At 42.5% G+C, this 26,792-nt stretch overlaps 1 protein-coding gene across 1 annotated transcript; it reads right to left on the bottom strand.

The window, feature by feature from the left end:
* Positions 1 to 1,634: 1,634 nt before the first annotated feature.
* On the bottom strand, positions 1,635 to 26,041 carry CAPN6 (calpain 6). The gene is made up of 13 exons (XM_005614421.4): positions 25,905 to 26,041; positions 19,344 to 19,517; positions 10,620 to 10,751; positions 9,353 to 9,561; positions 8,644 to 8,836; positions 7,878 to 8,071; positions 7,546 to 7,623; positions 7,253 to 7,439; positions 5,463 to 5,585; positions 5,083 to 5,285; positions 4,389 to 4,510; positions 3,882 to 4,018; positions 1,635 to 3,301 (listed from the first exon to the last, which is right to left on the bottom strand). Exons 2-13 carry the CDS (start codon positions 19,506 to 19,508, stop codon positions 3,119 to 3,121), a joined length of 1,926 nt encoding a protein of 641 aa, XP_005614478.1. The 5' UTR covers positions 19,509 to 19,517; positions 25,905 to 26,041; the 3' UTR covers positions 1,635 to 3,118.
* Positions 26,042 to 26,792: the final 751 nt, after the last annotated feature.

Here is a 26,792-nt window from a genome sequence, read left to right on the forward strand (position 1 = left end):
GAAGTCATTATAAGGCTTCACTTTTTAAAAATTTATTTACAGTAAAATTCACTTGAGTTTTGAAAAATGCTTACAGTTGAGTAGCCAACACGACAATCAAGATACAGAGTAGTTCCAAAATAATGAATATAATCATTATTCCCCAAAGTTTCTTCAGACCACTTTGTATTCCTTCCCTCTTGCCCCTCCCCACCTCCCCAGGCAACCAGTGATAAGTTTTATGTCACTATAGACTAGTTCGACTTTTTTGAGATTTTATATGAATGGAATCAGGCAGGATACACCCATTTTTCTGGCTTCTTTCACTCAGCATAATTATTTTGAGATTCATTCATGTTGTTATCAAATACATTTTGGTACATATTAGTGCATTGGATTCCTTTTGGAAAGACCAATTTTACCGACACATTATATGTGTGCATATGCAAGTATATGTGTGTGTGCCGAAGTTAGGGAAGTAAAGACTCTGAGAGAAACATGTGGTATGCTATCTGCACAGTTCTTGGTACAGTACTGTGGATAGAAAGCTGGTGATAAAGATGTAGAGAACATGTTACCACTTCCTGGGGGACAGCATATTTTCACAGAAAAGGTCAAAGTGTAGGAGTCAAATAAACATCATTGTCTGACTAATAATCATGATATGATTATTGAATGAACAACGTTGAGTGAGTTATTTAGACTCTTCCTTAATTTCCTCATCTTTGAAAAACAGGGATAATGACAGCACTTCCTATGTTTGCTGTGGGCGTTAAAATGAGATCATGTATAGAAAGCACTGAGCGTGGAGTCTGACACGTAGCAGACTATCAAAAAGTGTTGGTTCCCTTTTTTTCTATCTTTTTATTTGAGGAAAAAATTCTCATCCTTAAAAAAAGTGGTAGCATCTTTGAGCTTAATTGTAATATCATAGTGCCATCTGGTGACCGTATAGAACCATTACATTACCTGTATTGGAGACTTCATTTCTGACAAAGGTCTACCACATCTAAATACCTATATTTAAGATGTCATCTCCAGTGTATTCCGAGCTAGGGTTGCAGGGATGGAAAATGAGGGCTGTACTTAAGGACTGTTCTGCTGAGCTTGGAGACCCCTTTCCTGCCTAGGCATCTTTTCCCGTGAAGGGGCAGAGCTCAAGGAAAAAAGAGAGAAATTTCATCAACATAGCCTACTCTAAAATGGGCAGATGGCAGATTGAGTGTGGAAGCGGGTGAGTGAAGTCTTCACATCCATTTGACTCTAAAAGTAATGCTGGAGGGGAAGAGTTGGTATTTTCTCCTATTGGGAGGTCTGCCCTTGAAAGATCTGGCAACTGTAGCTTTGGCCGTGGGTCCAATCCCAGAGAGGTTTCAAAATTATGTAACCCCAAATATCACCCAAGTAATCCTAAATATGGACTAGGACAGGGTCCCTCTCAATTTTCCCAACCACTTCTCCTACGGGATAAAGGACTGCACCATCAGAATGCAGCCAAGTTCTCCGCATCCATCAGACTTGTATCTGGGCTCAGTTCGCACAAAGTACCTCTACCCCTACACCCACCCCCACCCTAGCAGCTCTGAAAAGAGTCTCAACAGATGGCCACTCTTGCCATCTCCCCTGTGCCATCAAATCAAGTCAAGACTGGTCAATTTATTGAATGTGAACTTTATTGTGGTTTGGATTATGTAAGGCAGTGTGGTGAAGGCACTGCAGAAGTTACACAGACTGAAAAAACATGGTAGGAAATGAACGAGTTTAAAAAAAACCTGCAAAGTATTTTTTTAAATGAATGCGTGCTGGACTAGACTAAGTACTACAACTATGTTTTGTTTTTTTTTTTCTTTTTCATCATTGCAGAAGCATTGAAATATTGTTGGTGATGGGGATTGGGGAGTTAGGGAAGGCTTCATGGAGGAGGTGGCATTTCTGCTGGGCCTTGAAGAAGGGATAGAATGTGGATAGATGAGACGGAGGGAAGAACATTTCAGAATGACTGACTCTAGAGAAAATTCTGTAGAAGTACTGAAAAAACAAGAGGGCAAACAAACACCCCCAAGGAGTGAAGCTTCCCAACTGAGAGAAAAGCCTGAGGGACCTGGGCTGACCCCAAGTCTCAAGCCCCCAGATGGGGTCTTCAGTACCAATGATATTAGGAGGCACAGGACAATGGGCTTGTTTGTAAACCTAGCAGCAGCAGGAGGTTTCACATTGCAGTCAGGGGCCCCAAACTAGCTGTATTATGCCTGGATGGATTCTCTCATACTTTTTGCGGTGTGTGGTACTTATACATCCTTCCTCTTGCCCACTGACTGCCTGAACGGTAGTTCGTGCGCGCCCATGTGCGCGTGTGTGAGTGTAGGTGTGTGTGGATGGGTGGGGGACCGAGGCTTTGTCTCCCACTGCAGCTTCTTCCACTTTTCCCTCTTGTGGCACACAGCTGGCTTCCACTGAGCTGGAGCTCAGGCCCTTCCCACTGTCTAGGCTGTACTGAACTCCAGCTCTTGATTAAGCACCTAGGAAGCTTCCTCAACATGAAGGTAAAACCTACTGTGGGGGGTGACTTGGGTGAAGGCAGGACTATACTTTCCGGAGGTGGTGGTGGTGGTGGTGATCGGTGGTGATGGTGGTGCTGGTGGTGAGGGCTGGGGACTTATAAGCAGGCTCTGGCTGCTGAGTAGAATGCTGCCAGGAAGATTGTAGTGTTCAGTCAGGAACTGGGATGTCAGGCTAGACCAGCTTGGCCTTGATCACCCCTCCTCCTTCCTCAACATGCCCTACAGGGGACATACGTTGGGCACTTGAAAGCAGCAAAGACAACTGTAGGGTATCCACGCTGTTGTCGTCCTGCTTAAATCTCACCCCCGGAAGCCCCAGAGATCTTTTCTTAGCAAACACCTGTATGATCTCCAGATAGGACTGTCACCTCCCCCTGTCCAGCTGCTGGAGGTATATAGGTTATGTAGCTACTGATGCTACTTGGATCGGGAGGTATGGGGAACTTATCAGAAGAAAGGAAAAGTTAATTACTGTGAATTTCTTTCTTTCAAAAGATTATGAATCTTAGATAAGACTTGGCTTCTGACAGAAAATAAAAGGATGGAAAGCTCTGTCAGGATTCCTTGGAGCTGGAGATTTAGAGCTCAGTGAGATCATCGCTGGAAATAACCTTGAAACTGATGTGGCCTTGCTTGACTTTGGCAGTTGGACCACCCTTCTTACGCAGGTACAGAGACTTCAGATCACGGCAGTCGCTGGGGTCAGCATCCAGAGTAACCTGCCCCAAGAACTGATCACAGAATTTTCGGCTGTTCCAGACCTGGAGAGACAAGTCAAGAGAGTGAAGGTGAGCAACCTTCTGTGAGATTGGACTTTGCCCTGTGGCATCTAGAACCTAATGCTAAGCTTGGAAAAGTCTGTTTTAAAACCAAGAGACTATCTTTCCTGATACCTCTCTGGCTGAGGGGAAGATACCTCAAAGAGTATAGATGAAAACAAGCAGAGCTCAGGATCAACCTTGATCCTACCTAAAGATAGCTTGTCAGAAGCATTAAATCAGAAAAACAGCCAAACTGTAGTGGTCCATCTTGACCTAGTAGGATGTGGGTCGTCTGAACTGGCATATGCTTCCTTTCATGAAATGGAATAGTGCATGTGTTAACGTGTACCTGCGAGCATGTGGGCTTCTTCCCCCAGTGAAATAAATGAAGGAGAGGATACTTAGGGTGCAGATTAATAAGGAAGTCAGTGTCTGTGCCTGGTGAGAGGTGTCTTTGAGTACAAAACAAACAAAAAAAACAGGATAACCCTTGTTCTGTATCCTAGACATATGTGACACACTTGGGGTAATCTAGTATCTGGTACTGAGCCACCCTGGAGGTCCCTGTTCATATTCTTACCTGCACTATAATAGGAATGTCAGTGGTCCTTCTGTAGAAAATGGCCTGGGTGTCAAAAATGGCATGAACAGTATTCTTTTGGACAGGAGAACGGACTTCCTCTTTTCCACACTTGATGACCAAATATGGGTTTACAGCTGGAATAAAGTGACATCTGTTTTTAACACAGTGATTGAAGTTCTCTTTCTAGATAGCCAAGAAAGTGTCTCACTATTCTATTCTAGGCCTTTTGGCATAACACCTGGGCATCAGAATGAACTAGGACTCAACACTTTTTTCCTGCTTCCCTTTTCTTTTCTATACTTTATATAGGAATACAAAAGTGAATATTACGTAGCCCTTGCCCAAAGAAGTTTACATCCCATTCTCTGCCATGGTTGACAGCCATCCTGACTTCTCTAGACTGAAAATACCTCTCAAGAGAATCGTTTGTGACGATCTTTTCTAACCATACGTGCAATAAATGAAACTGAATTTTGCTTTCCCAGACACCCCTGCAGTTCTTACTTTCATTGGCATACTTCTTCTCCAGGCCCTCAGCGCTGTGAACAGTGATCTGGGTAACTACCTTTGGGTAGCCACGAGCCAGGTTCCAGCAGGACATCTTGGGCATGTCCAGAGTCAGTTCCCTGGAACATCAAAACGAAGACACATAATTGATGATGAATGCCCTTTGATGAGGAGAAAGGCTTACCAAAGCAGACCTTGTTGCTGAAAGCGTGAAACGCTCAGTGACCTAGCCCATTCCTCCTCAGAAATGGCTTATATTTTATGAGTATGTTTTCCTTTCCTCTTGCTTTACGGACCAGCAGATAAAGATCAGAGTAGGCAAGGCTGGGGTGAAAAGGTAGCTTTGGTGACCCAGCTCTTGGAACATAATAGAGGAGCAGTGAGGAGTGCCAGCTGTTTAATACAAGAGAAAGTTAGCTAGAGAACAGAAGATAAAATATAAGTGGAAAAACTTAGGCTATAGGCCTGTTCCCCTTAAACGGCAGCTCAGAGCTCCAAAGCTCAGACCTCCAATGGGCAATTTTTCATAACCCTGCTCTGAGAAATATTTCTACCACCATCATTTCAATGAAGTCTGACTTGAACAAGCTGTCCCTTTGAGTGTCTACATAGGGAGAGAAGCATCAAGAGGATTAGGATTGGAGGCAAAGCAGAGAAGAGGAGTTTGCAGGACTGGCCAAGGAAACTGAACCTGAGCTGGACAGGCACTTCAGAGAAGACTCTCAGGAGAAACTCGCTGGTGCGGCCATGCTGGAACATGGTCGGGACAAGCACGTAGTTGCCCTTCTTCAGGTACTTGCTCAGAAACACGGTGCGGGTATCAATATAGGTGGAAGTCCCAGCACGTTCTTGGATGTAGAGGTGGTGGAGGCGGAATCTGCGGTTCATCTCCACCTGGAAATGAAATAGAATGAAATGTTCCATTCTGTTCAAATCATAGTTTTTGTGTTGGAAGATCCTAGGTCCTGGCTTTCTTTATGCCTGGACTTTTCTTAACTCCCCTAACCCCAAGCCATCCTGATTTTAACTCCATTTGCCATCATTCTCTCTGCTACAAATCTCCATTCTTACCTTGAAGAGCTCAAAACCAATGATGTAATTGTCAGGTCTTCCCATGCGGCGGTAAGTACGCAGGTCCTTCTGCTGCAGTGACATGATAACCTTGTGCCCATCCTCAGGCACAGTGAAGATGTACTAAGGGAAAGAGGCCATCAAGGAGCTTAGTTATCATTTCCATTTCAGAGGAGCCAGCTCAAATTTCAGGGAAGAAAACTCTACATTGGGAAGAAGAGACTTGGGCTATTTCCTGGGCTTTGCCATTGACCAGACAATGAGGCCTTGGAAAATTCATTGACTTGTTAAGTGTAGATCATAATACTTGCTTTTTCCCTATGACATTCAGCATGTGTTGAGAGAGACAACTTTATGCCTAGGCCTTTGATGCCAAAGAGGTATGCTTTGTTTTAATAAGTTCTTGGCAGGATCTTGGATTTGTTTTTATTATTGTCCTCTTGTTTTTAAAAGCTGTACACAGAAAATTCCAGAATCCATAAAGACAGAAAGCATTCTTGTTTGACTTAACCTGACACTGAAACATCCCCCTAGGCTAGCCTCCTATTGCCAGCCCAGATGTGTGGCTTGTGCAGGGGCTGGATCCACTTCCTTGGAGAATTGATGCTTTGCTATCACCATTTTAAGGAAGCTGCAGGCCTGTGCTAGAGACTTTCCAAACATCATCTGGGGAATCATTATGCCATTGGGAAGAAAACTAAAAGGCATCAGATTTTTCTCTCTTCCTCTGTATCTATCTCTTTCTCTGTTTCTATGTTTCTCTCTCTCCCCACCTCTCTCTCTCTCTACCTCTTTCTCCCCCTCCCTTTAGAAACAAACAAAAAACAGATGCAGAGCCATAGGCTCACAAGGTCAATCCTCTGCAGACATTTAACAGTGAAGCCTAAGTGTCATTTCCCCAGCTTGGTATATGTGCCTGATACTTGAAACATTTCCAGGGTTGTAAATGCAGGTAAAGTGGGGGGTAATAGATTTCTTTTCTTTAGGGACAATTAAGATGGAACGGATGGAAAAAAAAGTATGAATTAAGTAAATCATCCCACCAACCTTAGTAACCTCCAAAATGCCGAGCCAAGGAGGCCCATGGAAAGAAAAGATACAGCCATGTAAGGCTGCAATACAGTCAGAATTCTTGTCACCTGTGGGTTAGCTCATCAGCACATTTGGGGATAAAACCATCAAGGTTAGTATAGATTCAGGCTTTGGATGTTTGGAAGTTTTGCTTTGGGGTATTCCTTGGCTTGATCCCTAATGTGTCATCCGGAGTAGCATTGTAACAGGAGGTGGATGAGATCGGGTCATTGACAAGGTAGTGATTCAAATCCTGGGAAAACAGGGTTCTAGATGAGAAAAGAGAGGTATCATATTGGGGTTCAGAAGAATCACCTGCATGAGAAAGAGGACACATATAGTAAATGTGCACCTAAGAGGACGGAACAGAAATGGAAAAGAATTGAGAAAGCATCTGGGAGCAGATTCTTTCTCTCCAATATGGGACCATCATAAGGAAGCAGAGAGTGTCAAAGAGCCATACCAAGCAATATGGCCAGGAAAGAGGCAGCCAGCAGAAGTGGCTCAGATTTGATAATGTTGCCAAGGTACATCTCTGCAAAGAGACACAGTATGCCATGCCTTACAAGCATCTGAGCCAATCCCTAGGCCTCCTGGTTGATGAATATTACACAATAGCTGCAAATGGAAGAACTGATGTCAAAGAAATACTCTAAGGTGAGACCTGGGTTTCTATTGCCTTGATAACTTGAAGGAAAAGAAAAATAATTGATTCAAACCTGAGGATTCTGCAGAAAGGTGTCTCGGTTGTTGTAGCAGCCTCCTGAACGGTTCATCAGGGGGTCATCATCCACAGTCCAGCATCCTACCACTGATTCCAGCTCCTTGCGGCCAAAAATAGGGTTGCTCACATTGCGGCAGACATTCAGTTCGTGAAAGTTGCGGCAAAAGTCTTCCAGGCTCATCCTGAATGGAAAATGGTCAGGAAAGAAATGAAGATGGTACTTAATGCCTACCCCTGTAGTTCCATGTAGAAGCCTCAATTCCCTTAGCACAGAAAACCTCTCCTCACCAAAACTCTCCATCATCAGACATAACAAGCCCCAGGTTCTTACGATCTGCTGCAGTCAGTTGCTGCCACTCTTCAGAACTAAAGACAAATAAAGAACAAAGGGATAAGCTGTTACATTTGCCATTGACTTCCTACAGTAAGCAGGGTGCCAAAGGAACAGAATGCATGAAAATTGGGCCTGCTTTATCTCACCTCCAGCTGGCTCACAGACCCTATGCCTGACAAGAACCCCCAGATGTCACCGAGCATTGACAGCCCACTAGTCAGAGGGATGGGTTTGGAAGAACTACGGGGTTTTCGGGATGTAGCATTCAAAGTGGAATGCCACTCACATTTCACTCCAGGGGCCACTCCATTCCTGTCTTCCCAAGGGGTTCCTCAGGCGAACCATATACAGTTTCTCAGTGCTGAAGACTTCTACAAGTCTTTCTCCAAGACGGATCTTGCGAATATCAGTCATGGTGTAGGTATGGCCCTTCAGTAGACCCCAATCAGTTTCAACTTCTTGTTCCTCCTGATTGGGAGACTAAGAGCAAAGAAAGATACATAAGGGCATAGGAATTTGGAGACCCAGGCCTGACTCCTCTTCTTCCTTGGTTGGTTTACCCCAGTATGGTTGCAGCCAGGTCTCCCTATGCAGATGAAAATTTGATCCTGACACCTAACTTGACACAAAACAAGTGAAGGAAAGGAAATGAAGAGTTTAATATAATAACTCACTTAAACAAGTCAGATTCAAACTGCCCGCAGTAGTACATTGATATGAACAGCATTAAAATTTGTGGGGCTGATTTATTCCTTGAGCAAACAACTATAACCTCCACCTTCAAGAGCAGAGGCAGGAGGAATAATTTAGAGGAGGCTATTTACATCAGCTTGGATGCTGTGTCCTCCCATGGAGTGAGATGACTGGTACAAAAGGATAAAAAGATAAAGCTCCTCAGCCTCTGTGCCAAGGCACAATGTGTATTGTTACCTTTCTGAGTTCCATAATGGCTTTTCATGGATCTCTGGGCTAAGGGTGATGTTCCCTACTAAATTTTGCAGTCTCCTCTGCCAGAAGTGAGCAAAGAGGAGTTGTTTTTGGTGAATACAAACCTCAATGGAGCAACAGATCAGACCTCCTTTGGTAAATGTTTTGTACAGTTCTCCAAACAGCTTGTACTTCTCCTCAACAAGCTCAGTGTATCTTCCCTTCTGCATGTCAACAGTTTCAGCCAACGTGCCAGTGAAGTCCACGATGATATCAGTGGTGGTCAAACCATCAAGGGCCTCATAACAGCCAAGCAGCCTGGGGGCAAATATGCAAGGTTATCTTTGTAAAATTATTTTTCCAGATCAAGGACATCATGTAAACAAGAATTAAAACAGTTCCTGCCCAGCTAGCCTTTACCAGATGGCTTTTCTCTTATGTATAAAATGAGAGATATTTTGAGATTATATTCAGAGATTTCTAGGCTTAGGCTATGTTGATTAAGGACAGTCCATGCAGAAACTTCTCTCTATAGGTAGATATTAGACAGGGAGAAAATTTGAGGCTATAATGCTATGTGATCTGCAGATTAGCAGCAGGAAGGGGCAGCTAGGAGCAGATACGGGTTTAATGAAAACCAGAACAGCTGATTTCTCTCTCGTACAGAGTGTCTAAGGGCCAGTCCCAGGCCCAAAGCATTGTCTTGGATCTGACTGAGATCCTACCCAATTTAAACTCCAGGGCTGGGCTGGGAAAGAACGAGCTGCAAAGAACAAATGTGGCCTTCCTTTTCTCATGTACCCCGACCACTAACTAGTCAAACCCCCTTCTTACTTTGCATAAGCTTTTTCCAGTAAAGCATTCCAAAACTCATTCATGGAAGTGGAGAAGGAGAAAACCAGATCTCCATTGATGGTGGGCAGCAAGTCATCAATCACCACCTCAGTCCATTCTCCAAAATGCCAGAAACGGAAGCGAAATATCCCAGCATATTTATCTAGTTTTCGAGGGTCCCATTCCTGTTCCTTATGGTTGGGAATTGTCTGGAAACATAAGAACATTCAATCAACTCTTATTCACCTGACCATATCCAAATATTGAAATTACAGTTGATCTCTAGCAAATCCATGTGGCGATAGGAAGCACAGCAAATACACCTGGTTTGGGTCTAGGTTGGGAAGTCCTAGGTAGGGCATTTTTTCCCCCAAAACTTCTGCTTCCCCAGTTCATTTTTACTGAGAATACTATTAACATGCCTGCCCTGAATATACACAGGGTAACTGGGGGCAGCCAGTTAGGAGTTAAATTATTTCCTACAGATAATCTACAAACTTGAACATGAGAAATTGTCTATGCAAACACATTTATGGTTGAATGTTTAACCACATAAGCAAGGCATCTTAAAAAGCAAAATCAATAAAAACTCAAGGCCCCCTGTGGTTTAAGTTTTTAAACGTCCGTCTTAGAGATTTCATATAGATTCCATACAATATAGATTTTATTCACACCTTGAATAAAATTACATTTAGGAAATTCTCCTTTTTATATAACAATTACACATTAATCTTCTAAAAATCATTTTTTCTGAAGAAAATGCTCTTTGTCCCAAACCAAGTCAACACTTATTGCCTTGAACTCTACCTAAATGCCAAAGGAATTTTTGTACTCTTAATAATTTTTTGGAAACTTTGCAAGGATCTACTTCCGTCTTTCTCACTTTGTCTGTTAGTCACATCTGTTAGTGACTTCCTGGCCCCTACTGGCTTTATACTCCAGTAGGTACAGAGAACACAAGTATGCACAGCTACAGAGTCAAAGACTACTACAAGTGACAAAAGATCAACTAGTATGTGTGACAAATCAAATAGAACAAAACATTAATGGCAGAATCTAGGTGAATATATGGATGTTCACTGTAAAATTCTTTCAACTTTTCTGTATTTATAACAGTTCTCATGATAAACTGGAGGGAAGTCACCAGTGAATACCTCTGCCTTCAGGAAATAAACAATCTAAGAAAGTTATGAGCTGACTTTTCCTGAAGATTTTAAAGAAGTCAAGAAGGTGGGATCTGAGTGAGGCCTCTCGGGAGGGGGAATACCTTTGTCCAGTGAGACTCCTGAACAGCCAAACAGGAAAACGCAGAGACCATCGGCTTGTGCCCCAGTCTCCCTTGGATCAGCTGGTGGTTGCTAATGTTGCCCACAATCAGACGGGGGTCATCACAGATGTCCTGTGGATACAATAATTGGTTATAAGAGTTTCTGGGAAGTTTCCAAAGTGTCACTGTGAGCTGAGCTAGGCAGGACAGACTTCATAGAGGAGGTGGGGTTGAAAGATGACTAGGACTTCCATAGGTGGGATAAAGGGAAGATTGGAGGGTTGTGAGGAAAAACAGAAAGCAGTAGATCATCTAGCCACAGGAAAGGATCATATGGGGAAGTGGGAGGAGAATTGGAAGAAGGGGATGCGATGATACAGGATGAGATGTACTGATGGGGACCCTCAGACATAGCTACCAGTGGGGTCTGGAAGAGTTTTCACCACCATCAGATTTTTAAGAGGAGAACTAGAAATTAGCACATTACATTCTGATTCTGTCAGGATGAGCTTTTCTGAAGCATCTGTGCTTGGAAGGGTGGTTGCATTTAAGAGATGAGGCCTGAAGGAGGTGGACATTAATGCTTGTCCCTTTCTAGGAAAATGAATTAGGAGACCTTATACATTGAAGCCCTTTCCTAACATAAAGCAAAGGCAACAGTAGTCTCCATGGCAACTAGATTTTTTCACATCTTTGGATGAACATAGATGGCAGCAGCACTAATAGCAGGTGGTAACAGACCACTCACAGGAGCACTTCAACAGATACTCTTCCCACAGTGGATGTTCTGAGAGAACATGGCCAGAGTGGGGGCAGTATTTGTTTTGGGTGTATGCGTGTGTCTTCCCACAACATATCAGTAGCTGTGCCATTCCCACTGCAAGTAGTAAAATGAGACCGAAATAATACTGTTATAACGTATTGTGATGAGGGCATATTGGAGGCATTTTCCAAGTATAATCAGTGCCTAGAGGATGGATCCCCAAAGTTTCCCTGATGGTAGACAGAATAGATTGAACAGCAGTGGTAACACTTGAGTTGAAGCCTTAGGAATGACTAGAGTTAGGCAGTTGGACAAGGGAGGCATAACGGGTAGAGAGACAGGCATAGACAAAGGCATAGCAGCATACATGGCACCACGCAATTGAAGACATAATTGTGTGACTCAGACTATCAGCACTTGCAGAGTTCAAAGGCAGGAAATACCAATGAAGTCTTGAGTAGACGGAGAAAGCATAGTGGAGGAGGCCATTAGCCGGTACCTTGACATTCTGCTTACCCAGCAGAAATAAATCCTAGTCTCAAATGGAAAGAAAAGCTAGACATATATCCTTTTAAAAATTATTAAATAGAGACAGCTATATTTTTCTGGTTCTCAAACCTCTTTTTTTTAACGGACATAATTCTCCTTGATGAAGGGTCTGGTCTACAGAATGAAACATTCCATATATTCTTTAAAAGCCAAAATAACTCTGGAAAGGAATAGGCATTCTGGGCAGGGACAAGTCCAAACTGAAGATTAATTGGGCATCACTCTGCCAAAAGGAGAGGGTTAGGTGGGTTGTCAGCTTTGGATTTTCTGGTCTTTTTTTTCAGATGCATGTCTGGTGTCTCATCGTTACTTTTTTGTCATAGGAGAAGACTTCAATCTTAGTAAATATTTTTTTATGGGTTTGGATCTGCCTGTTTTTTATTTATTGAACATAAAGCAGATGTGTTGGGTGAATTGGATCCTGATATTCCTTCTCTTCTTATTGTTTCTTTGCCCTTTGTAAGATGAAGCTAAGCACAGTTTCTTCTCTTGGGTCAGGTGTTACCATTTCACTTGGAGAAAGATATAAAGTTATACAATGATTTTTTGGACTTAGATGATGAATACGATAGTTTGATAGTTGCCTAGCATGGAAAAACAATGAAGCGAACATTGATATGGGGAAAGTGTGCTTTTAGATTATTAAGGCAAATTACTTGCTGGTTTCATGTAGCATTATTAGTGGTTGGGGTTACATTAAAGTGTCTTGAATTTCACAAGGCTTTCATTTCACAGCATGGATCTAGGCTTAGCCAACACTTTTGGCATGTCAACTTATATTTAAGACATAAAGGGTCACATAAATGAGTAAAGACATGTAAATAGAACTCAAATTGAGGAACTTGGCAATTATTCTCCTGTAGACCTAAGCTGAACGTGGTTATTATATATTATATGTGTGTGTGTGTACATGTAAATCTGTGTGTAATCATGGGAGAATATAAATCTGGGCAAAAAATCCCCCTTATTTTCCATTTCCTCTTAGAAACTGGCCCATGCCCTGGTTTTATTTCACCACTCTTCATACATAATGGATGACTATTTAACAATAGATTTTAAACATGGGAAGAGCTGACAGTCCATAGGCTGTCAAAGCTGGAAGGAATTTTAGAGACTATTTAGTCAATCTGTTTATTTTACAAATGAGGGAACAGGCTCAGAGAAGGGCAGTAACTTGCCCCTTTGGTCATCCAGCTAATTAGTAGGAGACCTAGGATTGAAGTTTTAGGTTCTTCAGAACCACATATAGTTCGAGAAGGAAATTCAAGACCTCAGCTGGTCCACCCCTTTGCCTTTAGGTTTATCAATGGCCACGACATAAAGGGTAATGTTATGAAGCTCTTCAGGGACAGAGATGCAACCACCTCTCTCAGTCATGCATCCCAGTGTTTTATGCCTCTTTGCTTAACACTCACACCAAAGCTCGCCATTGTTCTGGAGGATTTGCTTAAGTCATGTCTTAGCTTTTGGTTCCGGGCTAAATATTACCAATAGGCCTTAATCTCCTCAATTTAATCTGCTAAATATGAATCAATTTCTTATGTATGTCAGCACCATAATGTGAAACATGGGAGAAAATCTTTATTAAGCCACATCTTCTACCTCTTTAAGGAAGTGAAAGACTAGAAAGCAGCTAAAGAGGTAGAAAGGATAAAGGGTAATGAGTCAATGCAAATCTAACAGCCAAATGGACTTTTTGGTGACAAATTTGAAAATAATGAAATAGCTGTTTATTGACTTTCCCCCTAGATTTAGACAACTGGGTGTCTTCCTGTTGGAGGTAAGGAAGTAAGGCTGGAGAAATTTCTCTGTAGCTCAAAGCTGAGATGCAGAGTGCAGATGGGACATTTCAGCCTGAGTTCTGCTGGAGTGGTAGGGAGCAGAGTTGGGGGAAGGGTCACAGCTAACATATTCACATATTTGGGTGGCTTGGGAGGGAGGGGAGATGCTGAGTCCCTAATGGCTCCCAGCTGTTTTGGCACAGTTAACATGATCCTTGAACTGGGCTGTTTGTCAAGGCAAAATAATTTCTTAGGGGGAAACACACACAACTAGGAAGTCGAGCACCAAGAGCAAAGCCAGGAATGGTCCCCATATACCCCCATCCCCGAGCCAAAGCCTTCTACAAGCAAAGCAGCTTCTCTAAGAAATATGTTCTCTGAGGTGAGCATTGAGGGACTCTCCCATTGTCTTCTCCTCATCTCCCTTCCCAGAGACCTCTGGAGGTGGGGAGGGAGGCATACAATTACAAGACATGGAGACCCGCACACATCACTCTATGTGGCTCCCTTTGCACCCACCCTATTCACATCTTCAGCAATTTTTTTTTACACAGGTGAAATTTGCTGACAATAAACATTGAAGTCCAGGGTAAACCTCAAGAACCACAGTAAAATGAAAGGCTACCTAGAAAACCAGCAGCCAGAAAAGTGGAGGCATTTTCCAAAGTGCTACGTGCAGCCTTGCAGTACTATGGGGATGGGGCATGGGCACCTACAAGTGAGGCCAGCCCTGCAGTAGGTACACTGTGACTAAGTCTGGGGCTCTAAGTAGCCCCAGAAGGTTCAGGGCTGCCACTCAGTACCTGAGGGCTGTGTGAGCTAGTCCAAGTAGTTGTTATCCTTAGAAAACGGAACCATCTCCAGGCAGGACATTTATAGGTGGACATGGGCTCAGGGACAAATGTTGGACCAGCCTCTCTAGGGGTACACTTTCCTTGCTGGGGATTTTTACTTCTGCATGAAAATTTTGTCACCAGTAAAACATTCTCTTCCTTCCTGACGCTTTCAAGGAAAGCTCAATATGGAACCTGGGAATAAGATCTAAAAGCCAACTTCCACTTCCAACCTACACAATCAAGTCACTGTGTAATTGTCTTCTTATTTGAACCTTCAGACTTCTTCTAGGAGACTCCAGGTATAAATCTCAAACTGCTTTATTGGTAAGAGTTTATATATCCATGCAATGGAAACTGTTCAGCAGTGAAAAGAAACACACTAATACATGCTACAACATGGATGCCCCTTGAAAACATTACGCTAAGCAAAAGAAGCCAGTTACTTTTATGATTCAATTTTAAGTGAAATGTCCAGAACAGGCAAATCTAGATAGAAACCAAAAGTAGATTAGTGGTCACCTGTGACTGGGGGGGAGGCGGGGTTTACTCACTGAAAATGTGCACAAGGGATCTTTCTGGGATGATGCAACTGTTCTAAGACTGGATTGTGGTAACGTTTGCACAACTCTGTAAATTTACTAAAAATCATTGCATCGTACACTTAAAACAGGTGAATTTTATGAGATGTAAATTGTACTTCAATAAAGCTGTTAAAATGCAGAATTTATGATAAACAGAATAGATGGAGAGAAAGAGAATGGGCCTATTCAACTGTATTCAACTGTGTTGAGTGGAAAACACTTAGGGCTACTCAGGCTGGGGGACATGATCTCTGGAAAGAAAAAAGAACTTTACAAACAGTCTAGGCCAAAATTACTACACAGAGGTGTCACACATTCAGATGGTAGTTGGAAATTTCTGTTAGCACAAAGAAAGAAGTGTTTCATTCTTTATTGTTCCCTCATATACAGTCACCAAAGCCTGTGTATTCTGCTGCTAATGTCTCCCCTTATCAACCTTTCCCTTCCATTCCTACCTCCTATGCTTTAATTAAGAACCTCATCGCCCTCCTCCCACCCAGTGTAGTGAAATGGCCCTCCGGGCGGATATTCCCTAGTGGAAGACCCGGGCAAGGGCAATGGTAGTGGAGGCTGAACTCAAAACTCCACTAGGAGAGCTGACAGAAGATCTTGTGCAGGTGCCCTTGCCTCCCCCCACAGCTGGCTGTGCAAATCCCCATGAGGGTTTGCTCCATTTTAGTCAGGGATTAGATGTGTCTGACTCTAAGACACTATTGTAGCTGGGTATGAGTCAGTCAGGAAAAAAGCCAGAGACGGGTAGGAGGGGAGAGTGGCTGGAGGAAGCTGGAGAAGAGATTTTCTATGGGAATAGGCAGCCAGATTTCAGCCTAAAAATCCTACCTACAGTCTATAATCACACTGTAAGTCAGTATAACTCAGCATAACTTAGAATTTACTAAGACTATGTATTGAAGACCCAGGAGGACAGGAAAGTCCAGGAGTACATGTCTCAGGCAATAAATCTGTGTACCCAGGAAGGTAGGACAGTAGCTGTAGCCACAGGACCACTGGAGGAATGAAGGAGAAGGATTATCCTTTGGAGGGTATGAGCAGATGAGCTGGCACTGAACAATTGCAAAACACTTTCATAATCCTTGTCGATCTAAAGTGGCTTCTTAGGATATGGCACAGAAGTTGCAATTGGGAAGAAGGGGGAACACAGTCCGGCCCTAGGATGGTGAGGACTTGACTGGACTCATTGGGTTCAACTAGCAGTGGGGTTTACAGGCATGGCTTATAAAGGCAGAAGCTTTTCAGCATGAGAGAGGAAAGAGACAGAAAATATCAGACTAATTTGCTTCTTCCATATTAGAGACTCCGGAAAATAGCCCTGGTTAAGTATGAGGCTATGTGGCATGCCAAGGGACAAGACGTCTGTAAGCTTCCCTGAAAACCAGGATCTCAACCTTGCCAATGAGGCGGGTGAGGCCAACTACCCATCTGGTCTTCCTGAGCCAATTCAGAGAGGCCCAGGGCTGTCTCTCGCCTTTCCTGATGGGAGGCCAGAGAACTTTGACGTGGTTCTTGACCACAGGCTTGGCCTCCGCTCTGGCTGGAAAGGAATCCACAGCTTTTTGAGGAGACTCAGATGGTGGTCCAGAACCTTGTTTTTCCCTCACTTCCCACAAGAGGCCCCTTCCCCAACCACTCCAATCTATGATGATCTCCCCCTTCTTCAAATCCTACATGATTTACTACTGTCTGTATGCCTGAAAATAACATTTCTTATATCAGGTATTAATTTATTCTTTAACTCTCCAGTAGCTCAGTATCCATCTCTCCAACTAGAATGCGAGTGCCTTACCCCAGACTGTGTCTGTAAATTGCACAGAGGCTAGCATAGAGTATGTGCTCAATAAATGTTTCTCAAGTGACTCTCCCTTTAGGCTCAATTAAGACTAAGCTCACAGTATGCTCTCAAAAGGGCTGGTATGGATCAATTAATGGATGTACAGCATCAACACAGTGAGGAGGAATGTGAGAACTGACTGGAGGGAAGCTACCTATTTTAGCAAAAGGGGAGACAAAGACAGCTCTATCTCCTTGAAATAACTGCATGGTAGAGTGAAACTCAATGTGGACTTTGGAGTCAAACCTGGATTCAAATCCGAGCTTGTTAGCAGTCTGACTCTGGGCAAATTCTTACCTTCTCTCTGAGACCCAGTTTCCTCATCAATAAAATGGACACAGTATCTATCTTTATTTCTTAAACCAGGAAAAGACAGTTACATTGAAGTAATTTTTAAGATGCCTACCTTGCTAAGCCATGGCAAATAAGGATGAAATGAAAAAATGTAAAAAAACTCCAAACACAGTATCTGGGCCCATAGTAAGCGTGCCATACATGCTGATTCCTTTTTCTACCCATTCCCATTCACCCTCTCTTTCTGACATTCCCTCACCCTGAAAGTGGTATTTCTTGTCTCAGAGGCAAGATGGACGATTGCCATGGTTATTAAGTTTTTTCCTTCTCTGCTAATCCTTCTAGGATTCAATCCACAGAATTTGGAAGAAGAAGGCAAAGGACAAAGGACTGAGCCAAGACAGAGAAACAAAGATGTGTCTAAAGACCGGTCAGTACAGGAAGCACTGCTGGCTTGGGTCACATCTGGGGAATGGCTTCATGTTGGCTTGCAATTTTACCGCCCACTGGATCTCCTCCCATCTCCTCCAGGAATCAATCATTCCTTCTCTCTGTGTGTCCTCAACCGCTTCTTCTTTACTGTTTCCTTCTTAGCCTATAAATATGTTTAAGCCTGTTCTATTTTAAAAAGACACCCCCCCAGGAGACCTGCCTCAATTTCCTGCCTTGTTTTCTGCTACTTTTGCCCTATTGATCTCTTTTCTTTCATATCCAAGCATCAAAAAAGAGTGGTGCCCCTCATTATCACCAACCATTCAAAAGAGTGGCTCACAGACAACATATCTCTATTTCCTCCATGCATTTCTGCAACAAAACAAAACAAACTTACCTCTCTGCATACCGAATTAGTGGCTAGTGAATTCTGCTCATGTTTCCCAGATTTTTATTGCAGGTCAGTGATCTGCAGGGATGTCAACAACTGGAGGCACAGAAAGTCAGGAGGAGTGTAATATTCCTTCTGAAGGAGAGAACTTCTCCAAATCTCATACTCTCAATGGCTATCATACTTTATCAACAAAAACTGACACATGTCCTTTGAGTCACATAGTAAACAAGAGCCTTGAAGTAACCAATGTATCTTGGCACCACCTGGTGGCAACCTACATAAACTGAAGTAGCTATTGTAAGAACTCCATTTAGGAGTTTAAACTGTGGAAATTGCAACTAAAAAGTGATAGCTTGCTTATTGAAGAAGGCAAACCTTGAGTTGCTGACTGAGGTGGTTCCATAATAGTGCACAAAAAGGTACACCATTAAATAGGCTCAGAAGCTCTTCAGGCTATTGTGAAGGTCTAGGAACTCGCATTTCGTAACAGCCCTCTATGGCCTATATACCTGCTCACCCATTATGGGAAGGAGCCCAGGTAGAACATGCCTTCTATCCAGTTATACCCTTTAGATATAGCAAGGTTGCAATTTATTCTCCAGATTGAGTCATTCGGTCGTTTTATGCATTGAGCTCCCACTCATATGGGGCTTGCGAAGGGGTCCTGAGACTTGGTTTAAGAGATACAATATACAGATGTTCTACAGAGAATGATAGTAACTATTAATAGGTGGTGAAAGAGCTACAATCCTACTTGGATCCCACTTTGCTAATTGTGGGAGGATATCGGTGATGGTATCCAAAGAGTAGCAGAGAAAACTCCCTCCCCCAGTGCAAGCTCCATCTTGTCCCTGTACAGTTCATTTCAGTTATACTCACCATATAAGGAGTTTTTCTGCTCACTGGTTTGACCTTATCTTACGTTGCTGTGATAGGTAACTCGGTAAGGAGACAAGAGTATAGTTGCTTTTTGAGTTACCATATTTACTCAAATGAACTTCCAAAAGAACACAAGCATGGTATATCTCTTTTCTGTTTTTTTAAAATTACTAGACTTGACAATTTGACTGAAATTCAAGATTCCTCAAGCTAGAGCCAGAAGCACAGATCCATAAAACTTTCCAGTTTAAAATTGTCTCCTAAATTGATCTAAACGCAGTAGGCTGTATAAGGGAAATAGTGGATCAAGTAGAGTTATGATGAAAGAGATCAAGAGAGAGAGAGAAAGCAAAAAAACAAAGTTACCTGGGGACGTTTCCACACCACCTTCCCAGGAAGCAGTCGGTTGTAGAAAAGTGAATCATTCTCAGGCAAAAATGTTGGATCACAGAAAAGTCTACCATCTTTGATGCATTCCTGCTTCAGTTCCTGGTACTTCTGGTTTTTGAAGAGCTTCAAGGGAGGGCCCATAGTGCCGAACTATATGTAGAATGAGAAAAAAATTGTTGTTATTGGGGGAAGAAGTTCTCAAGTCTTTTAAAGATTTCCTGAGATTAGGCAACCGGTAGTCATCCCAGTTATTTGTTCCAGAAGCTAGGCACTTCAAGTTTGACTTTAAAGGAAAAGTTACTATTTTCATGGAAAGAAGGATCCAGGCTCTGCAACTAATTAGTATGGAGCTTTAAGTAGGTCACCTAAACCATTTCGGGGCCTCAGGTTCTTCTTCTGCCAAATGGGACTTAAAAATCTTATTGGAAAAATAGATAGCAATGATTGCTATTTAAACATGAGTCATTATAATTTAAAGGGCAATCTTCCATTTTACACCAGCATGGAGGAGTTGAAGGCAAACAACAGTTCTAAATTTGAAGATAAAGGCAAAAATAACGCTTTACTGTATTCAGAATAAGTTGGTGCCCTGAAGGGCCACACACTTTGTGCTTGAGGGGAAAAGCAGCCACTTTCACTTCCAACAAGCCCTTTTACACAGTTTCTTCGCTTTTATCATTAAAGAGATTTGCATTTTTATTACTGACCAGGAAGGCTAATGCAAGAAACAGAACTCTGCAGATGGCCTCCAAAGACAAGGAAAGATAGAAATATTGTATGTGTCTTTCTTCTTCAAAGTCTAATGTGTAATTGTTTGCCCACGATAAAAGGCAGACTCTGAAATTCAATTACACTAATTTGGTGGACTATAGATTCTTATCCCAGGGCAATACACTGTTGCTTTCTTTTCTTTAAAAAAAAAAATCTCACATGGTTAAATAGAAAATTAATATAGTGGCTCTTCAGGCAATGTCTATGAGAGCTCCCCACATTCAAACACCTCTAACAACTGGTTTTTATGAAGATAATTTGAAAGACACATTTGATTTTGAATAGCTTTAGGGTGATAATTGGGTTTCAACGCCTTTGCTTGATTCACAAAGATAGATTTGTAATGATTTTAATGATCTTCTCATAATATTCAATGGTAAATAAGAGGGATGTTGTGAAATCTACATGGCACCAATTATTTCAAAAATATATTTTAAGGATATCTGCATCTACATCTATGATTACATAAGGGTTGAAACAAAAAATTTGGCTAAGTTCAGATTATCTGCTAAAAAATAGACATTTGAAAAAAAGGCTAATTAGCACTTTAAAGAGTATCTGTGTAGGTAACACAGCTCAAAACTCAGTTAACAGATTCAGTTGCTATTTTATAAAAAGTGTAATATTAATCAGACATCTCTACTATTTTATTTCATGTCGTTTCAGTATTACATTGAATTGCCTTAATGGTAAAGAAGTCTCCCCATTTGAAAACCATAAAAAATTGTAATTCAATGTTATTTGCAACCTACAATATATGTAAACAAACTTACCCTTTCTCTGAATCCAAGAAATAAGAAGCTGAAAATAACTACACTTTTTCCATAGCTATATTTATTGACAATTGTTTTTCAAATTAAGGCTACGAGACACCGCAAAATACCAAAATGCCATCCGTCATCAGATTTAAGTCTGTTCACACATTTTAAATATTAAAGTGAATTTCACTATATTTGAAGTCATGGAGGGTATCAGTAATAATTTTCCATTAAACAGCATCAGAGCCAATCTGAAGTTATGCCCAGGCTGCTTTCTGGAGCCTGTTCAAATGGACCCCGATTTTCACGTGTGCTCAAGGCTTGTAACAAACACACTTATGCCTTTTGCTTTCCCTGGAAGGTTTGGTGGTTTGCCAGAGGCTGGGGACTGTAAATAGGGGGTAGTCTGCGACAATTAGGATATTTAGTTTGCCAGAAATTCCTAGTCCATGAACATTTTGAATAAATGAGTATTTCCTGTTCTCAGGAAGTCCCTCTGCCCCTCGTCATTCTCTCTTGTTACCTAATCAAATGGCGAGGCAAGCAGTAGCCTGGAAAGGGAATCTCTGTTATATAAAGAGGGCCTGTCTACAGGCAGAAGCAGCATCACCTGAAAAGAAAATCGGATTTGATTTTAAAAATCAGTATGGGGCCGGCCTGGTGGCCTAGTGGTTAAGTTCAGTGTGCTCTGCTTCAGTGGCCTGGGCACAGATCTACACCACTCGTCTGTCAGTGGCCATGCCGCAGTGGTGGCTCACATACAAAAACAGGAAGATTGGCAGCAGATGGTAGCTCAGGGTGAATCTTCCTCAGCAATAATAATAACAATAATAATAAAATAAAAACCAGTATGATCCCAGTGGACTCTGTCAGAGGCAGAATGTATAGCTGGTATGGATAGGTCAAGTCTTTTGGGTGAGAGCACCTGCATTTTGGGGGCCCACAGAAAATACGGAATAACAGGCTATCAGTCGGAACTTGAACAGGCTTTCGCTAGAGTACATTGTAGTCCCAAGTCCTGTCCAACTTGCAGAGTAGAGTTGACCCCCATTTCTGACTAGGTAACGGAAGAACTGTGATCTATTTGCTGTGATCTTGGTTTCTTTGTGCCTCAATTTTCTCATAAGGAGAACAACGTGGCTGTACCTAATGAGATGGTTAGTGTAAAAGTATTTTAAATAAGTAGAGGGGCATCCACAAATGCAAGATATACACTGTAAGCCTTCTCATTGCCTGGCACAGGGCTGGGCACACAACAAGAAAACACTTGTTAAATGATGAATGTCTTATGTAGAAAATTAATGTTTGTATGGTAATTTATTGTTTAAAATGTATGTTCCAGTTCATGATCTTTTCATGGAAACCATGTTTAGTAGACATGATCTGTGACCTTCATTTGTATTTGTAGAAATGGCAGCTCCGAGAAGGGGCACCTAGAAACTGGTAGAGCTGACTCAAACCCAGGTCTGTGCAATGCCAGATTTAGTGTTCAGCTTTCCGTCACACCACACTGCTTCTTTTGGTCACCGCTTTCTTACAGAAGGGATTTTTTCTAGCTCAAATGAGGAAAACCCTCCAAAGCAAACATGATACCTAACTTTGAGGCGTTCTGACTAGAATTTATTGCCATGGTGGATATTGAAAAGGTTCTTTATTTCCATGGTTTGATGGTCACAGGAGAATTCAAACCTTCACATCCGATGGTTCATCAGTTAAGTTTCAGAAAACTTTTGGAAACCTAGAAATTTGTAAGTTGAGTTTGTCGTAAACAACTTATCCTGTCAGAGCATAGGGGAGTAAAGAAGGGCACGTTCCTTCTTTACTATCTTATTGCACCCAACTGTGAAGACGACAGAGCCTTTAGGTTAAAGACCACATAGTAGGAAAGTCCGTAAACAGAATAAAAGCTAAGGCTTTAAGTACCAACCAAGAAGAGCCTCTAGCTAACAAAGAGAACGTGCGCATCTGAGAAGAGGGACCCTGTGTCCTGAGGGCTAGTATCACGGATGGTTGGGTGAAGTAGAGTGTGGGGTTTTGCACTGAGATAATGGTCGTAAGCAGTGCTGTTTAAATTGAGACCCACACCTAGAGATAGATGAAGGCAAGCAGGAGGGGTGGATCCAGAGTGTGGAAAGTTGAGAATTGCCAGGGGAAGTTGAAGGAGCCTGCCATGTAGAACACAAGGCTGCAGTAAGGAGAGGGAGCTTTTGCTACTCACTGGACTGGAAAGCTTGGGGAACTGGGCAAACTCTTAAGAGGAAAAGCACTTGTGCTTTACCTGTGGGTCAGCCTTAGAGTAGAAACCAGATCGTGCTCTAAAAAGTGAAATGTGCCTTGATTTATTAAAGAGCATTATCGTCTGATAGAGGAAATCCAGTCTGCAGTTTACAAACTGCTTTTGATTGGGGTGAGTGGGAGAACATTTAACGGGGAGAGAGGGAGAGAGCATGGCTCCTGGGGTGCTGTCCCTGGCTAGTTTCTCTTTTTCCCCAGTTTCCCCCTTCTGCTGTACTTGGGAGAAAATCGGAGATAAAAGCAATTACGAGTTTGCAGAGCAAACGGAATACAGAAGACCTAACTGTGCTCTGGCATAAAGTAGAGGCCACGTTGGCCACAATGAGCAGTCCTTATCCTCACACCTGTGGTGAGAGAAATGAGGCTTGGAGAGGAAGAAATCATAAAAATTCGGCATCCACATGTTACACAGAGAATAGTGCTTTTCATGTCTACACAGACCGAGTGCTAGCCCACATCCATGGGCACGTACCTACTGGGGAACATATGGCTGCTCAGATTCAAATTATTGGCCAGATAATCTGGGGTCTGAAAGGGACCAGAAAGGCCCTCTGATCAAACCTTAGATAGGAAACCTCTACTCTGCCCAGAGAAAAGGCTCTGTTCAAAGAAAAAAAGAGCGTACAATTTCTTTTAATTCCATTGTTGAAGAACTCTATCAAAAACTAAAAAGCAATTCAGAATCATAAAAAGAGCACAGGTAGTTAGGAGATCCAGAATCAAGTCCCAAATGCCACCATTTAGTGTAGATAACATCTCTGAGCCTCAGTTTCCCCATCAGCACAATGCGAATCGATGGCTGCCCTGTACACCTCAGGGTGTTATTGGGGGAATCTAATGAAATTAAGTATGTGAATATACTTTTTAACTGTTAAGGATAAGACCAGTGTAGGGCAGTAGTCTTAGGAAATGCTTGTTTTTAGGAAATTAAATCCTTTCTGTCCTTAGTGGAAAATGAGAAGATTTGATCACATGCGTTAAATAAGACACTCACTGACATTTAAAAGACCAATATAAAATGGCCCCTCCGCTATTCAATACCTCCTCTCTTTTCCACCTCTCTTTTTTGGCTGACTTGCTTCACTACCCGTTTTTTCCCTCTTGGATGAATAAGCCCATACTATAAGTCTAATTTTACAGCTTGCAAGAATCTAATTCCAATTTTTATAGAATGTTATGCTGGAAAGACTCTTAGAAATCACTTAGCCCAACTCCTTGCTGTTACAGGAAAGTGAAGGGACTTGTCCAAGGTTACATAGCTAGTGACAGAGCTGGCACTAAAACCTGAACCTCCTGACTCTTTTCACTACAATTAAAAAAGGGGGTGGGGCGCAAATGCTAAATCTCAAGACGTGGCTTTTGAAAATTCTCATTGTCCTCTTCTTACAAGAATGCACTTAAGAGTTTTGTTTTTGAATTGCAAGCTGTCAGAAGGCGAGATGATTTCAAATCAAGGCTAATCAAAGAAACACTGTTTTGGGGTCACAAAGGGGCTTTTTCTGCTTTTAATTTAGGAACTGAAAACTCCCAAGGCTACAGAAAGCTGCTTTTTAACTTATTCCTGACTACACAAGTGTTTAGACTTTTCCCTAGCTTGCTAGGGACTCTAAGGATAAATAAAGAATGCTATTCACATCCAAAGTATTCACACACACGCGCGCGCGTGTGCACATGCATGCACATGCACACAAACTGCTAGAGGAATAAAAGAGTTAATTAGCAGTCCTCCAAAGAATCTTTTTAAAAACTCTTTCAGACTATAAAATGTCCTTAATTTCACAACAAAGATTAGCAAATGAGACATTAGCTGTATTTCAATAACACATTAACACAAATCAGGATGCTTTATCCTGAAGCCAGAAATGACTTTCAGGACGGCAGAATTTGTTTAAATTTCCTATGTGCTTTTCACCAAACTTCAAGTTCCAAACCCTCCGAACCAATGTTCAATTGCAATGCTCTGGTCCTTTTTCTGCCCTCCCCCCATCCCGCTCCAGTCAAGCAGCTTACTTAAACCCCTACAACATGAGTGGCAGTGTAGTGGGGTGCAGGGGGATAGAGCCCCAACTGCAAATCAACATTTAAACCAAAGTGAGAATCAGAGAGGAACAAAACCAGGCTGGCCAGGAGCTGAAAATAAATCGCCAAGATCAACCTGTCATGGGGCAGGAGGACCCCCAGCTGTGCAGACAGGACAGCCTCTGCTGCCACTCCCTCCTGGGCAACCGTGCACAGCCCATGCATCCCACTTCCAGGGCTTAAAGGCCTTTTGCACACAGTGTGGCTCCAAGATTTTGCCTGCATTTAAATCATTTGCCCACAGCTGTAGTTCAACAGATGCTAGAATGAAACTCTGACAGTCAGCCCAGGATTCTCCCTCTCACAGCCCCTTCCCAGGTTTGTCCTTCCTTATCAAGTATTTTGGGCAACAGGAAACAAACTTAAAAACCTGACCAAATATCACCAGAAAAGTCTCATTGCCAGACAAGCACAATCACCCCACACACACCCAAAAATCAGCAATAAAGAATTCCATTAGTTTTGAAGTTTCCAAAGTGCTCTTACACACACACATTTGATTCAGACAAACCATAAAATTATAGCTGCAGAGTTTGATTTACTGTAAAGTTCAAATTTCTTCACTTCTTTTAAACTCTAAGTTATCCAGCAAATACAACTTCAGGATGAGTTTGCGAATGCCCGCTCTGCTCACCTGAGTTATCCCAGGAGCCTTGCTGCTGCTGCCGCCGCTGCCGCTGCTCTTGGCCAGGTAACCCCTACAAAGTCTGCTCAGTCAGTGCGGCTGAACAAAGATTCTGGCTTTCTTAACCTGAAAACTATTTGGGCTGTACCAAGCTCTGCTCACAGGGGGAGGTGCCTAGCAGAAACTTCAGGAGCCTTTGCCCCGCCTAGCAGTCAGAAACTGATCCTGAGTCATGAGGAAAATCTGGAAAGCGCCCCTGCCAGATGTGCAGACGGGATGCCCACTCCAGATCCACCCACCAGCAAATCTGAAAACCCAGGAAGCCACGTTTGAAAGCTTTTTCTGTTCCAAGGAGAAATAAGACTTTCAGGGAGGGCTCTGATAGAATTCCGACTTTTCTGTCCCAGGGTTAATAGTGCAGATGTGGACATTACTCGAAAGAAGATGTAGAGAGGAAAATCTTGAAGTGTTGGAAAAGTTCTTTTGGGCTGGGCTGCAGACGTGGCCCCTATACATAGATTTATGACAGTGGTGAGGACTTCAGCAAGCAAGTGGGAGTGAAAGAGGAGCTAATAAAGCACAGGGAAGAAAAGGTTGTTTTGTGAAGCAACAGGTTACTTTTGGCCAAGGGCAGAGAGAAGAGAGCATTAAGAGGAAAGTGAATGGAGTTTGATTCCATGGCAGTTGTAAGAAGCTTAATTTCTAGCAGTCGTGCAGTGGAGATTCTGTGTAGCAGTGTTAGGTGAAAATCAAAGTAAATAACGGTTTGCTCTGAAAGACCAACCAGGAGACTGCAGCAGGATATTCAGACCCCTGCAAAATGCTGTGCTGCATCCCAGTCAAGGTTCTGCCCCCTTCTTCCTGATACTGGGACACAATTCCAGGGACACAATTCTC

Source organism: Equus caballus, chromosome X (assembly GCF_041296265.1).
Source record: "Equus caballus isolate H_3958 breed thoroughbred chromosome X, TB-T2T, whole genome shotgun sequence".
In the NCBI taxonomy this organism is placed as follows: domain Eukaryota; kingdom Metazoa; phylum Chordata; class Mammalia; order Perissodactyla; family Equidae; genus Equus; species Equus caballus.

Coding starts and splice junctions, on each gene's coding strand:
- CAPN6 (XM_005614421.4), bottom strand. CDS start 19,508: ATGGGCCCTCCCTTGAAGCTCTTCAAAAACCAGAAGTACCAGGAACTG. Junction 8,837..9,352: donor CTGGAAAAAGCTTATGCAAA/GTAAGAAGGGGG, acceptor ATTTGCCCCCAG/GCTGCTTGGCTGTTATGAGG. Junction 5,586..7,252: donor CCTTTCTGCAGAATCCTCAG/GTTTGAATCAAT, acceptor TCTTTCCCTTAG/TACATCTTCACTGTGCCTGA.